This window comes from Triturus cristatus, chromosome 2_2 (genome assembly GCF_964204655.1).
Source record: "Triturus cristatus chromosome 2_2, aTriCri1.1, whole genome shotgun sequence".
In the NCBI taxonomy this organism is placed as follows: domain Eukaryota; kingdom Metazoa; phylum Chordata; class Amphibia; order Caudata; family Salamandridae; genus Triturus; species Triturus cristatus.
The window spans coordinates 831,965,450-831,981,597 of record NC_140582.1 but is presented as its reverse complement, the minus strand read 5'-3'; the positions used below and the strand labels follow the sequence as shown (position 1 = coordinate 831,981,597).

The following is a 16,148-nucleotide window of genomic DNA, read 5'->3' as shown; positions in this document are numbered from 1 at the left end:
GACACATCGGGGCCTATACCGTTGCGGATTGGGAACCGCGCGAACTTTGGTCGATTCCCATCGCAGTATTTGGATGCGACCGCCCTATAGCATCAATTTTTCAATGGAAGCTTGTGTGGCGGTCTGAAAAGACCAGCAGCATAAGCTTCCATTGAAGAACTGATGTTTTCAAACATCCTTGCACAGTGAGGTACCTACCACACAGTACAGGGATGTTTAGGCCCCCGAGCGGAGGGCCAGGATGGAAGGGGGCCCTGCTCAGGGCCCCCGATGCGACTTTCTGACAGCCTTTCCATGTCGGGAAGGCCAACATGGAACGGTTGTCGAAAACCAACATCATAATCTCGACGGCAGAGGGATTATGAAGTGTTTGTGACACACCAACGGGCTCAAGGAAAGTGTTGGACGGTTCCTCTGCCTGCTGCCTCTGACCGCATACATTTTAATGCGTTGGTCGGACCGCAGCAGCAGATGGTCGTCTGACAGCAATCGACCATTGGTTGCTGTCTGACTGCGATCATAATGGTCCCCATTGTAGTTATGGTGAAGGTCTCAACATTGTGCCCATTTGCATCATTTGTGCTCTTAGGCTTATAAGCATTGCAGAACGCCTGACAGTTCTATTGTTTGGTTTCACTTTTCTCCTTGGCTTCTAGATGAATGGGAGTTTAGCTGAATTAGTTCCTGCTTTTGGGTAAACAGTGTGCTAATTTATGAAGTGATGAGTGAGACCACTTAGATTGATTAAAACCAGTTTATTCCAAGAGCAACTGTGTAGCATGGAGTACCCTTGCCTGCTCTACCGTAACTTTCATCTCGACCTCCAGAATCGTCTTACCACACAAGAATTGTTGTGGTAACAATGACAACAACTGCATTATAACATCTCCTTTCTTTACCAACAGAAACAAAATACAAAGCTGTTGAAAAGGAATCTTAAATTAAACACTACTCAGTAAATCTAAACTGATGAGGTGCCCAACATATTCCATTCAACATGAGAACACTTCATAATGAAGTTTTGAGCCCAACTGGAACAGAACTTTACATTAACTGAGTGAAAACAAAATAAATATCAATTCAACAGAAAATCCTGACATCTGGCAGGAATACACCATTGCCTGCTCACATCTACCCATGAATTGGGAATCAATCTTTTTCTCCTCTGCAACACACTACTACCATCTCTGAACACCAACTCATTTCCACCCTTGCACCTCGGCTTCAACATTTCTCCATCCGCTATTAACAGTAATCACTACATCTCCGGTCATCCTCACTTCTCCCTTGCCATCTTTTCTATGCATCATAATTATACTTACAATACAATGCCACTCTGTTCTTATCCCACATTTGCCCATTCTTCAAAACAACATGCCACTTATGCACACTTTGCACCTCCATGGGATAAGGAAATCTGTTAACTCCATTCCTCCTCCTTCCCAATTTCACTTTCACAAAATCACACTCTTTCCTTCTTCCTCCTCTCAATATGTCTTCAACCATCCTTTTCTCTGCTTCACACTCCTATAGCCACTGGGGAGGGAGACTATTTTGTTTAAACTACTCCTCCCTTCATACTTACAAAATGCATTTTACCCGTGGCTCTATTCACAGTGGTGTTGCAAGCTCACACCATCTTCTCCACGGCTCCCTTAACTTCCTTCCTTGTACTGACCGCCCCATTTGGACAATGCCCTTGACCAGCCGATTAGCCTGCTCAACCAAGCCCCCGGATGATCATACAATGACATACACACGTATAATACCACATCTTTTCAAGAAACCTTGCCTCAAAGTGGATGTCAGTTGAGTACCATTATCTGTCACATCCTGGACATCCCTCCCTCATCAACACCCTGTCAAACACCCTAACAACACTCAGACGTGATGTTTTTCACAAATACCACTATAATCCATCTTAAACATACATCTACCATTACCACTGCAATATGTTCTGATTTTGTTATATAATCCATGGGGACAATAAAATCCACACAGACCTTCTTCCAGAAACCATCTCCATTACATAATTACCCCTTACTCTCAGCTCCCACCTTCAATCTTTTTTCACTTTCTCTGCATAACATAGATGTTTCAGCCTACTCCTTTACCTCACCATCCATGCCTGGCCACCAAAACGTTTCTTTCAAACATCTTTTGGTAAGTGACTGTCCCAGATGACCCTCATGTGCCAATGTTATCAACCCCTCAGAAGGTATATATCCCTCACCTCACATGATCAAAGCATCTGTGGTACTCCTACATATTTCACTCTGCAATTTAACATATTGGTGCAATGGGAAGCTGACATCAGTGCCCCTTTTCCATCCATCAGGAACACTTCTTATTAACTCTCGGAAACTGGAATCCTTTTTTACCACATCCTTCTACTCCTCATGAGTGACAGCATTATATTCACCATAGAATGCGTCTTCACTACTTGTTACCACACACTGACTCACCTATTTTTCTCAATGCTTTACATTCATGTACTTCATCCAGTAGCAATCTCGAAAGTCAACTTGCACATTCTCCCATCCTGCAACATACTCCACTTTGTACCGATAATCCTGCAAACAAGAGGCTAAATTAGCAACACTTTGTCAGCTCCTCTAGGTTGCAAAACATTATCCAATGGCTTATGATCTGTCCGTGACGTGAGACACACCGCACAAATAGTTACGGAAATACTCAACTCCCAATTCTGTCGCCAACGCCTCCCGCTCAATGACAGCGTAATTATCTTCAGTACAGGTCAAGGATTTTGACTGGCTTCTCTACCCATCCTTCATTTGCGACAATACAGCCCCCAACTCATGAGCACTAGTGTCCACTGTTTGCATGCTTGTAGCTTTGGGATCAAAAGGAGTTAAAATCATTGCATTAGCCGTTTCTGACTTGATCTCCACAAAAGCCTTGTCTTGCTTTTCTCTCCACACAAATTCTCTACCCTTTCTTACTAGCACCCTCAACACTTTTGCTTTCTCTGAAAAAACTTTGCATGTATTTTATCAACCCCTTGAATGAACCCAATCCTTTTCCTTAGAAACAGGGGCTAATCTAATGGACTTTACTAATCGTCCTTAGATCTAACTCCACGCTCTGAAAAGGTGTAGCCCACTTCCAATAACAAAAACAGACACTTCTCTTCATGCAGTGTCAAACTTGCTTCTCTCAAAATTTCCAGCATATTGATTAAATCTTATTATGCTCCTCCTTTGATGAACCCAAAAAACTGAATATCGTCTTGAAAATAAGGACACTTGATACACCTTTAAACAAATTGCTGATTATAAGTTGGAAAACGGTTGAAGCCAATGCCAGATCAAAAGGTAGTCGAGTAAACTGGAAGACTCCCTTCGTCCTATAACAGCCGTGAGACCTTCTGACTTTGGGTGTAGTCTGATCTGATGATAGGCTGATTATGAATCCAGCCTATTGAAAAACCTACCATTATTTAGAAGCAAAAAAATCTCTGAAATGGTTGGAAAGGGGAAAACTGTTCATCACAACACATGGTTAAAGTCCACACAGAAACTTAAATCTCATTTTCTGTGATTACAAATGGAGAAGGCCACTCTGAGACGTCGACGGCATCTATGATCTCTTCACTCTGCATATCAGCCTACATTTTCCTTGCTTCATCCCGAACAACTATGGGGATCTTCCTCACACTATGATTGTACTGCCCCCCTTTCAATTTGATTCTATACACATACCTCTTCAATGTTACAATTTCCTCATTAAAAACCATTAGTGAATGTTTCCATAATGCATCTCTCCCCCCACCTTTTCATACTGCTTAAAATTGTTCATCAGGCCTGGGATCCAAAAAATGTGCAGATCATCTTGCTGAACCCAACCCAATATGACTGGACCAAGGTTAGAAATGGGGTCTCTAGCTGGCAGAGGTTTGCACCCTGTCCAAGTAGGAACCAACACCCTAGTTAGGGTTAACTAGATACACACTAAAGATAACCTGTGCTCACCCTCTGGTAGCTTGGCGCAGAGCAGACAGTCATAACAACAGAGGCAAATTGTTAAGGATTTTTTGCCACACACAGCGACACAGTAACACAATGAATACACCACAAAAGACTCAACACAGTAGTAGAAAAATATAAGATGTGTATGTGCTTAAAATAAGACCAAAATGACATAAATCCAATGTGTACATTTAGAGTTATTCCAATAAATGTATGTGGAATTCACCGAGCTAGAAATAGGTTTCTCTTCTCGTAGATAAAGAAAAGAGCTTTCTCAGTGTGGGAGCGTACATGTAGAACTCTCTCCCAGTCTTCAGCGAAGAAGTCTCTGGATGAACCCTAAAGACCAGTATCCTTTTGGTTAATCCTGACTGTATGTGATATTGTGCAGGTAAGCGGTAGAGACTGTACAAGTCTCGCTTTGTTATAATACCCTTGTGATGCAGCAGGGGTGGTGCCGGCCTGTGCTTGGTGGTCCCCAGGACAGGTGCGGTGGTCTGCTCGACAGGCTCGGCCCCCCCGTGGCTCAAAGGGGGAGATAACATAGGGGCAAACTCCCAGCGAGCCGGTCCCAAACCTTGGAGATGCTGAGGTCTGCGCAATGCAGTAGTCCTCCTTGCATGGGCGGACAGCGGCCACAGCAACACAGATGAACTTCGGTCGACACAGCAATAGGCAGGGCTGCGCTGGCAGGGTTTCCTTGGTGCTGTGGGTGTCGGCACAATGCTATCTTTTTCCTCATGTGGGAGGAATGCTGCTGCATCAACCCAGCTGTACTCCTGTTGTCATGGCAACAAGCGGGCTGCGCTGGCAGAGATTCCACAGTGCTGCGGTGTCTGTTAGTAATCCAGGATGCTCAGTCCTGGTGGCAACACCAGCACTTCAGCAGTCCCAAACAACACGCTGGGGATCACGTAATGGGAAACACCAGCAATTTGGAAATCCAAAACAACACGCTGGGGAACTGGCAATTTGGATTTATTGATCAGGCATGGCTGATCTTTATCAGGCTGCGAGACTGATGGCAGTAGCAAGTTACAGTCTTTTATGATCCTGAGACTTAACAGGGGGAAATCCATTAATCCCTGTGAGTCACTCTGGATTTAAAAGATTCGAGTCCAGTCCTTCCCCTCAGAAGGGTAGAGACCAGCCGGCAACAGGGCAGCTCAAGCAGAGAAGCAGATCCTTGGAACACTCAGTCCAGGCAAAGTGGCAATCCTCACAGCACAGCATTCTTTATTCCAGCAGGGTTCACCCTAGGTCCAGTAGTCTACTGATTTAATAGGTCCAGAGCCCTAGTATGGTGACTTCAAAGGAACTCTCTGAAGTGCACACGGATCCCTATCAACTCAGCCCTAGCCCCTGACTATCAGTAGGGGGTAAATCTGCCCTTTGTGTGAGGGAAAGTCACATGTGTTAGGAAGTGCGGCTGACTTGAAACTTTCAGGAGCGGAATTAGGTGGAAAATGCCTTTTCTAGTCTACCTTCACATGCGGCAAACACCAGCTCACCATCCACGGGTACTTTGATATCAAGGTTGACTTCTGAGTACAGCAGTCTGACACCCGTCACACAACATGAGCACGATTATGCAGTGCCAGGTTCTACTCCTATGTGGCTTTCCTTCACCTTGAGCAGACACTCGTCACCAAATTGAAATGATGAGCGGGACCACTTAGATGGATTAAAACCAGTTTATTCCAGGAGGAGCCGCGTACCATTAAGTCCTCATACCTGCTTTCCTGTAACTGTCATCTCTACCTCTACCTCCAGAATCTTGTTACCTTACAATGAATTCTGTTGGCAGCTATGACAACAACTGCATTATAACACTTTATAAGATGCACATTGTAAATATATCTTTTATTGTCTGACTAAAAGGGGGGAATTGGGCTGTACCTTTGTATGACTTGGTGGGAATAATAGAGTGTTAGATGATATTTTGTATGTTGCTTCTCTCTAGTCAAATGTCTGTCTGGTACCTTGTTATATACTGCATACAACACAGCATCAACTAATAGTTGCTATGTTCATGTGCAGACTAAGTGATAGGTGATATGGAAAAGCTACTGTCAGGCCAGCATCCCCAGAGAAGGTAATTACAGAGGATGCTGGGCTCTCTTAAATCGAGAATTTTTGTAGAAATGCATGCTCAAGTTAGTTAGGAGTTATTTAGAGTTAGGCATATACAGGACATTCCCAAATATTGGCAGATGTCCTGTTCATTCTATTTACAGTGCATACCCATGTATATATTATAAATAGGGTGGACAAAACACCCCCCAATATGAGGAGGATGTCCCATATCCCAAAAACTATATATAATCCCCTTAATCAGCAACCAAAGAGTGAGCCTCACCTAAGTATCCTTGACTCCCTGGGTAGATGTAGGAGACAATCCAAAGGTAATGTGTGGGGCGATCCCAGGTACAATTGAAAACAGCTATTACAATTATATAAAGAATAGCTATCAAGTCAGGGTTGTGTATTCCCAAATTTTGGAAAACATAATTTAATAATAACACTTAGATAGATAGATAGATAGATAGATAGATAGATAGATAGATAGATAGATAGATAGATAGATAGATAGATAGATAGATAGATAGATAGATAGATAGATAGATAGATAGATAGATAGATAGATAGATAGATAGATAGATAGATAGAAAATCTGTAGGAGGAGAGGAAATGACTTGTGTGTCACAATGCCCTTCTTCGCCCTAAAAAATGGCAGTACTAGCATACCATACTCAGCACATCTGTATAAATAGTTGATACCATGGAGTATTTCCATCTGTGTTTTAAAAAAAGGAGTTTTAACCAAAATCATAAAGCAAGCGGGTACGTATGTTTGTTAAGTGAATTATAATCAAGTGAGCGCCTTATTATAGTCAAAGTTGTTTCCTTGTCAGGGTAACATGGACTCTATGACTGTTTACCATGCCACAATTATTTTAACAGGTGTGACATAAAGGTCTGTTCCAATAAAGAAGATAGGGACATTTCAAATTAGGTTGCTCTCACTGGGCTCTTATTTCTAGGTCATAAATGTCCAGTAAAAGACCAACTACATTACACACAAGAAGGCCAATGTATTGTTTATATTATTTTCATTTCTCGGGTAGTTTGACATTCTTATAAAACCATTTATGAAACTAAATTATTCTTGTCCTTGGCTGGTGACACTGAGATTTACTGCTGCAATAACTCTCCTTTGAATGCAAGACAGCCTTAGTGTACTTACCGATTGTTTTGATAGAGATCTCTATTGCTCCCAGAGTTATAGAAAGTTTGCTCTTGGTCATCAATAAAATACTGTGATTGGTAAAAGTCCGAATGAAATTGCTGCAAGTCTGTCATTCTGTTAACAGTCGAAATAAAGAGAAACATACCATTAATAATGAGCAGCAAAGAGAGGTCAGAAGGATAACAATTCACAGTGACAAACATTTATATAGACAAAATATTTTGTCAAACATTTGAGGGGATAAAGGCCCCCAAAAAATCAAAGTCAACATAAATAATTATTTGCTATTCTAATTTCACAATGAAATATGTCCCAAAGAAAATAAACCACTATCTTTAAGTTAATTTTGCTTGCCCTCTGCATTTAATGTCGGCATAGATTACCCTTTATGGAACAATTTGACGGGTTGGAAATGGGAATTCTGGTTTGCTGAGGTATGCACGCAGGCCAGGCAGGAGTCTACTTACACATTAAGAGATAACCTGCGTTCACCCTCTGATAGCTTAGCACAGAGCCGTTAGGCTTATTTAAAGAGGCAATGTGTAAAGTATTTGTGCAACAGACACAGTAACACAATGAATACACCACAAAAAGACTATAAACAAAAAAAGACTAAAACAACAGTCTTGAGGGAATGCACAGTGTGTAGCTGTTACCCATCCCATCATAGACGAGTATTGGAGACAGGCTGCCAGGCACACACAGCAGTAATTGCAGGGAAATGTCCACTTTCTAAAAGTGTCATTTCTAAATCAATAATGTTAAAACCAACTTCACCATTAGAGAGGGTTTATCATTACTATTCCAAACATACACAACATGAAAAAGCTACTCCTCTCTGATCAGGAATTGCAGCTTAAAGTGTATTAAGGAATCCCCAATGCTAGCCTATGAGAGGAGTAGGCCTCACTGTAGTGAAAAACGAAATAGGCTGTTTGTCACAACCAGAGCTTGCAAATTATAAATGGTGCATGTCCTAACTTTTATTTATATAGCACCCCGACTCTAGGGTTACTTAGCGCCTACATTAGTGGTGACGTATGTAATAAAAGGAGAGTTTAAAGGTTGGCAAGTAGTTTTAAATGCCAAGTCAAAGTGGCAGTAAACTTCCCAAACAGGCACTGCAGTGGCAGGCCTGAGACAGGTTGGAAAGGCTACTTCTGTGAGTGGCTCAATCAGTGCTTTAGCCCACTAGTAGCATGTTAAGGATGGCCCTAGGTATATAGTATAACACTTTACAATGGTTTTACCAGTACAACAAAACATGCCAATCAGGCATACACCAATGTCATATTTAGGGGAGAAGCACATGCACTTTAGCACTGGTTAGCAGTGGTAAATTGCTCAGTGTCCTAAGACCAACAAAGTGAATCAGCAAAAACAGGTGGTAAAAGTCAAAACGCTTGGGATGACACTTCAAGAAGAGCCTTTTTCCAACATGGCGTCAGAACAGTAAAAATTAATAAATGTGAAAACAACAATTTGGAGTCCAATGTTTCATTCTAAGGATCTTTGCATGTGAAAAACAGAGGGGCCCAAGTAAATTGTCTGGTGGCCTGTTCGTAGACCCCAAGAAAATATAGCACAAAGTGGCATATAGAAAGTACGCACAAAACTAGAATCAATAACAAACACACCAAATGCACAAGAGTGATAGGTTACATAAAATGTACAGTAATGCAAACAATGGAGCCTGAATATTAGGCCTCAGTACATAAACATTTGCGTATACCATCAAAAAATGAAGCAAATTGATCTTTTCCGATATTTCTTGCATTTAGAAAATAAACAAGAGAACAAACACATTTTCCATAAACAAGTAAACTTAGCTGGGGCAGCATGATGATTGTCCATTTCTGGTTATGAATACACAAGAGAAAGAGCAAAAGCTGTCTGCTCCATTTGTAAAACGCATTAGGCATGGGTCCAAACCATGGAAATTGTACTAGGCAAAATGACCTACAAGGATAGGGCCAGTAGAAAGAGCTTTGTACAAGCTCCGAGTTGGGGGAGGAACACTGTTTGTCGAGAAATACTTTCTGACAGCTTTTGAGTGCAGATTTATGGTAGAAATATGCATTCAACCTTTTTTTACTCCTCTTACGCATAATGTGCTCATTTTAGAGTTACTGGAGTTTCGCTCAGATCGGCATTTGGGTTCTTTGTGGTAGCTCAATCCTGTCAGGAGTCCAATTTTTGCTGCCCACTGGAGTTCAATGCCTTCTTCAGTGTTCTGGGAGGCAGGTTTCCCTTCCGCTCCATTGGGAGGGATTACAATTGAAGGGTAGGTGTTGATTATCTGGAACTAACTCAGTACTTACTGTCACAATACTCTATTGAAATTATCAAAAGTTAACTAGTGTCACTACAGTCTCAGTGGATTGAAGTGGGAAGCTCATGCTTTGCTTTATTCCTGCTTTCTAGCTGATGGTCTACCCTGCCACCAAGCCAAACTATGAGTACTTAGCCAACTGATACACTGCTTAAGGATCCAGGCACACACATAGGTAAGGTTCCAAACCATTTTAGGGCTGATTAAGGATGGTAGGGCACTTCTCCAACCTTAAAAATGCCAAGCTTGCGGAAATTAAAAGCAAAGAGACCCACTAGTTGTACAAATGTTTATGCCTGTACCTTCACATTTACATCAAAAATTGAGAGACAGGAAACACAATGCATTGACTGGTGTTACTTCTTAAAATCCTAAATGCAATCCTGTAATTCCTCGTTCCCGGTAAAATCCACTTGTTTCTAATTACTTTGTAACCTGGGAATAAAAGTATGGATGCTCAGTCAACCTGAGGACAAAATGGACAAGAGCTATCATCCTTACTTAAAAAGTGGTACAATTTGGCTATGAAGGCGCGTAGGGGAAAGAATCCCTAAGCAAAATGTAACATATAGGGTATTGGCCAGTGGAGGGTCCCTCTCATCCAAATATGTTTCCATACAGTAATCAATTTTGAAGACAAAAAAAAAAATCAGTAAGCAATCCTACCCTTACATAACATAAGGCTTGGTTGTCAGTATATTGCCAGTAAGCCCTTTATAACTCGGATTTGGAAACTAGTCCAGCATCACCAAGGGATGACCACAAATTGCAAAACCCAATCCGTCCCAAACAAGCCTTCATAGACCGAAAAGAGCAAAATTCAGGAGTAACCCACAACCCACGCCAATACAAAAGTTGCCTCAAACCCACTACATCATTAATCCATTTGAGATCATAGTCAAGACTTATAGAAACAATCAAGAGGCTCATTGGCAAGCCACAAAGGTTCCTTTCAAATACATTTTCAATTATCTGTATTGAACGGAAATTCTGAAAACCTCAAAGTTCTCCTCCCTACAGGGTTGCCCCTAAAGCCTGACTTTTGTAAATCTCAAGAGCGGGTGCCACTGGACATAAGGAGGAAGCTTGATGAACCCTCAGAATACCCCACAAAGTTGCTCTAGCTTAAGTCCACGCATCCAAATATGAGACATCCAATCCATATAGTCTGCCTCCACTCAGGAACACATATTTCCAATACAAAGGTTGCAGGTGAAACACTTGATCGATGGTTCCTACACTTTCCCTGAAGCCAGCTTGCAAGGGAGTTAAAATGTTACAATCGGATATCCACTCACTCAGCCGATTCAAGATGAATCGATTTCAACAGCTTCTGAGTGCTGTCAATTAGGCTAATCGGCCTATAATTTGAAGGCAGGGACCTAGAACCCTTTTTAAAAATTGGAATAATTTTGGCCCATGCCCAAGTGGGGGGCATAGGTGCACTGTTCACAATGGCACTAAAATACACTGAGAAATAAGGTAACAAAACATCCCTGTAATCACCAGGTACCTTGTCTACCCCAGGGCCTTTATTGTGTATAATCCGATCCATAGCACTTTAAATTTCAGAATCAGAAACACTGAGAACTATTTGTAGAGCTAGCTTAATCTAAGACTCTGTTACACCGCCGAGAGTTGGAATGAGACTCAGCTCCCCAGGTGCCAGGGCACTGGGATCCACCTGGTTCGATCCCTGTGCCTCAACTCCTGAGTAAACTTGGAAACGTGATCTACCCACATAGAGGCAGAGATGTTACTATCCAAGGGAGCCAGGGCACTAGGGTCCTTGTTAGCAACAATGTGCCAAAAGGTCTGATAGTCCTTGCTATTGATGGTGCTCAACATAGGCTCTGTCTCCTGGAATACACATATATCTAATGGATCAATAAAAGAACCCCAATTGGGACATTCAAGTTTGGACTCCAAGCCAGCAACGTTCCAGGAAACAATCTTAGTATTAGGGGGGCAAACAAGGAACTGGATCACCTGGGATGGGTGACACCATCACTACTTCTTGAGATCCAACACAACACCTTAATGGAGAATGGATTTCTATGGGAATAGGTGCAAAACAAGGTGAAGCAGGGCATAAAGTTGCAGGTGACCCAACTTTGGCGGAAGAAAGGGTAGGAGCCAAGACCCCAACCAGCATGACAGTAAATTCATTACAAATCTCCCCAAAAAGTCTACAGTTCTCCTCCAATAACTTCTTTTCGGGCCAACCTTCAACAATAAATTTCTTCACTGTCACCAAGGTGCCATCCTGTTCACTAGCTTTGCGCCAACCCTCTTCAGTAATGGCCACCATGCTTTCATCCCTCAACCATGATACACAAAAGTCATCTCTATCATTCATGACATTCTCATCCAGAGGCAAGGGGAACCTGCTTGGGCAATCCCCAACCTTGTTCATCACACCTGGAAGATACTTTATCGTGCACCCATAATCCAACAGACACACTCACAATCTTTCAGTCCTGGGTGTGGCATTAAACAGACCCTCCGAGGTCAACACTCTAAGTAAAGGTTTATTATGACACCTTACCTCCACTTCATACACCCACACAAAACTTCTGAAATGCTCCAAACAATGGCAGGCGCTTCATTCTCTATGACAGAGTACCACTCCTCAGCTGGTGACAAGGCCCTTGATGCACATCCCACCTTGTGCTTACTCCCTCCAGACTCTTTCCGAGATAGTACAGCATCAGTCCCTTCGTTGTTCGCATCAGCGGTCAAAAATCAATTAGATTTGGGGTCAAAACCATGCAAACTCCTGGCTGTACAGATACTATCTTTAATTTCTTGCAAATCAAATTATAAAGTATCAGACCAAATTAGTTTGACATTGCTTTTCAAAAGCTGCAAGTCTTCTCCGAAAAATTATTTACAAATTTAGCATAGAACTCCACCAACCCCAGGAAGGATCGCAACTCATCCCTATTCATGGTTGCTGGGACTCAACGCAATCTGCAGTCATATGGGTCCCTGTTTTCCCCCATGATCAATATATCGTCCCCACCTTGTTTCTGGACAACCTATGCATACGTTTTTGAAAGACCATAGCAGCTGACTCAAGACCAAACGGCATGCGTACAAACTGATAACATCCTTGAGGGTCTCATAAACGTGACTAGAGACTTACTGTCCTTGTCACCTGGGGTAAGCGGAGGACAAATCAATTGAAGAAAACCACTCCATGTCTTCTGTCACCGTCAAAAACTCATTAATTTTAGGCAATGGGAATCTCTCAATTACAGTTTTGCTTTTAGAATACTGAAGATCCACACACAAGCGAATCATCCCATTGGCGTGTCTGGCTACCACCAATAGGATAATCCATTCAGAAGCCTCTATCAGAAGCCTCTATCGGCTCAATGATTCCTGAGTAGCTTCTCAATTTCATTATTGACTTCTTCGGTCAAAATCCACGGAATCTCCCTGAAACTTGGGGATAGCATTTTCTTTTAGCATTATTCTGTGCAAAACCCCTTTAAGTGTGCCAATCTTCCCCATAAACACCCCTGGGTACAGTTCTTTGTAGGCTAACCCATTACACTCCTTCCCTCACTAACTAACACTTGTTCATCACTGTGGGGGTCCAAAATAATGTTTAGGGCCCTCTGCTCAATCCAACCAAGGACCGAAGGCTCCTCCTCTGCCACATTAAGTTTGCACATTGCTTTTCTACCTTTAAACTCGAAAGACAACCTCCTAAACTCAATTATATGAATGAGGTCTCCAGTAAAACTTTCAGGGGCTACATAAGGTTAAAGTAATGAGTTCCCTAAAACTCCTGCAAACTTATGCCTCCATACTCCTTTATCCACAATCATGTAGGGAGAGCCAGATTCTGCCACAATCAAAATTTCCACTCCATCAATATTCATATTCATACTGGCTCTGACCTAGAGCGTTTACGAAGGAGATTGATATCATCACCCTTACACTGTTCTGTAATACCAAGTACACAATCACTGTATTTATGGGTTGCTTCCAAATTAGCCCATCCAAGCCCATATCTGAGTCTAACTCCTTCGTACCCTGGCTATGGTTTGGGTAGTTTTGCTTCTTCTACAAACTTAGGAAAATGCCCCTTAATACCACATTTCATGCATTTCTGGTCTCGTACAGGACACTTTTTACTGTAAGCCAAGCAATCCTTTCTCCCACACCCATAGCAACTTCTCCTTATTTTTACTAACACTCTTCTTACTTTCCTATTGAGCCTTGAATTTGTCCCTCTTGACCTTCTGCTTCACCTTACAGACCACGTCCTTAGATTCCTCCTCAGAAGTTGCCCAAGCCGCATTACACCTTCATAATGATTTAGTCACGAATGAGCTAGTCATGCAAAACACCAAATCTACATGTAAGAGCCAGCCTCTTAAGAACTGAAAGAAAGTCCTCCACAGGCTCTAAATTGTTCTGCTTTCTCTTGAAGAAATTATGCCTGTTCATCACAATACACACTGAAGTTGATTTATCCATATCTTCTAATACGTGTTGAAAAACACTAGAGTTGCAAGAACTACAAGTCTTTTTCTCCACAGCATTGTATACAAAGAGCCCCTGTGGACCCACCAAGTGCAAGAGTATTTTCATTTTCTTTAACTGCGTCAATTCCTCATCGTCAGTGGTATCAATATAATTAAGAAAATGCATGCCATTTAATGAGTGGTTCAACATTATTGAGGTGGTGTCAAAGAGAAAGTATGAGACGCACACATATTTCAAGTATTACCTCCCACTATACACACAGCAAATGTAGTCATTGCTCTATATCTTGCATATGAAGGGCAGATCCAGATAATGGCACTCCCAATGTCCACAACATAAGGTGATTCTCTTGAACACTGAAAGGCTCTGCACACCACCGTCTACACAAAGAATGCAGCAAGCATTTTCAAGGGTCGGCCAAAACACAAAGTCATGTTGTGCAGGCAAGTAGTGCAGGCAAGGATTCCCGTATCCAAAGGATTGTTCAAAATTGCTGTGCACACAAGGACTACACAGAGCCAAACACAGTAATCACTGCCGTTGTCCCAGAGCTGTACTTTTTCTTTTTCAACTTTGCGCTTCTTTAAAGCTTTTTGGAAACACCTACAAACGCATTGATTAACCTTGCTGTGTTGGAGCTTGTGCACCCCAATGGTTCTGGACTCACCCGTCGGTGCTCTGATAAGCGCACTACGGCATACTTCCTCAGACCACCAAAACAATATGGCAGTCACATTGCGTGCCTGACATACGTCATGTAGCATCAAGCAACATCACTGGTAGCTAAGCAAACCACTTACCATGCAGTTGCCTTCAGTGACCCTGACGTGCACATAATCTGAGGACCTCCCCAGTAATTCCTTAAATCCTCTTGGGTGTATATGCATGCCGTGTAGGCCTCCTTTCAGTACCCAAAGCCTCTGCAATGCCTGTAATGTCGCATACAGGCCTTCTCTGGCAGTAGCCACTGCTTTCCCATAGGTTCCACTGAAATCCGCCTCAACCACAAAAGCGTCAGAAACAGGATCTCAGCTCATCGCCAATCTTGTTGGGTAAGTAAGGCACAGGCGCAGGTTGTAGCTTCTTCATTGAAGAAAGGCGGAGTAAAGGCAGACACGTCCTTTTGCCTCAAAGTCACCAGTAAACTCTCAGCTCCCAAACTCTCTCCCAACATTCCCTTATTTCAAGGCACAAGAATAACCACACGCTGCCTAACGTGTTACCAGTGTCAGCAGGTGGTCAAAGGATTATAGATAAAGACAACACACTGTTATTTAGTATCCACAAAAATATAAGACTTGTTATGCAATGGCAATTGCTAGATTGCTTATAGCAAAAAACATGAACAGGTTATAGAGCTCTGACGTTTGAGTAACTGGCAACAAATGAATGAAACCTTTAAATTAGAACGTCAGAGGGTGCTGAACAGTAGAACTACACAACAGTTTAATCTTAAATGGAGACAATTTATCTCATATTTGAGGACTTAAACAGATTGTTACATGGCTACTCTCTGATAGTATTTTTCTATGTTCCTTCTCTTATTCTGTTGAATATCTATGTTGCGGATAATGAATAAAAACAAATTGAAAGTTCTAAATGTCAACTGTTCAGCCACTACTAATGTCATATTTGTATAGTCACTGCGTTTGGCCGCCCAGTGGCCGCATGAAGAACGTGGGGGAGGAGGGTGTTGGGAGGTAGCTGGTGAGTGCCGCGGCAGCCTCCCCACATGGCCAAGGTATGAGTGGGAGGGGGAGGCTGGCACCCCCAAAACACTGTTTCCTTGTTGCTTTCACTTATGGGTGTTTTTTTGCTTTTTCCATTCAGCGACCCTTAAAATTATCTCTACTGCATACGTTGGCCTCTGTGAACAGTCAATCTTAGGGATTTGATGACATCCCATATCTTGTCTGCACAATTCATTAGCCTTGCCTCTGTTCTGTACTTGTAAAAAGCGGTACTGCTACAATTTAATGTGGAGCTATAACCCAAAAAATAATTAACATGATGTAAAACATAATTGAAAGTGAGATTATTATCTTTACTTTCTGTGTGTTTGGCATTTAGTTAG

At 42.2% G+C, this 16,148-nt stretch overlaps 1 protein-coding gene across 1 annotated transcript in view; it reads right to left on the bottom strand.

Moving 5' to 3' along the window:
• YIPF7 (Yip1 domain family member 7) overlaps window positions 1-16,148 on the bottom strand; it is a 528,534-nt gene that overhangs the window by 469,345 nt on the left and 43,041 nt on the right. Inside the window, exon 2 of the mRNA XM_085643312.1 lies at window positions 7,237-7,353. Coding sequence (XP_085499438.1) covers window positions 7,237-7,352 — 116 coding nt within the window. The 5' untranslated portion in view covers window position 7,353. The remainder of the gene's footprint in view (window positions 1-7,236; window positions 7,354-16,148) is intronic.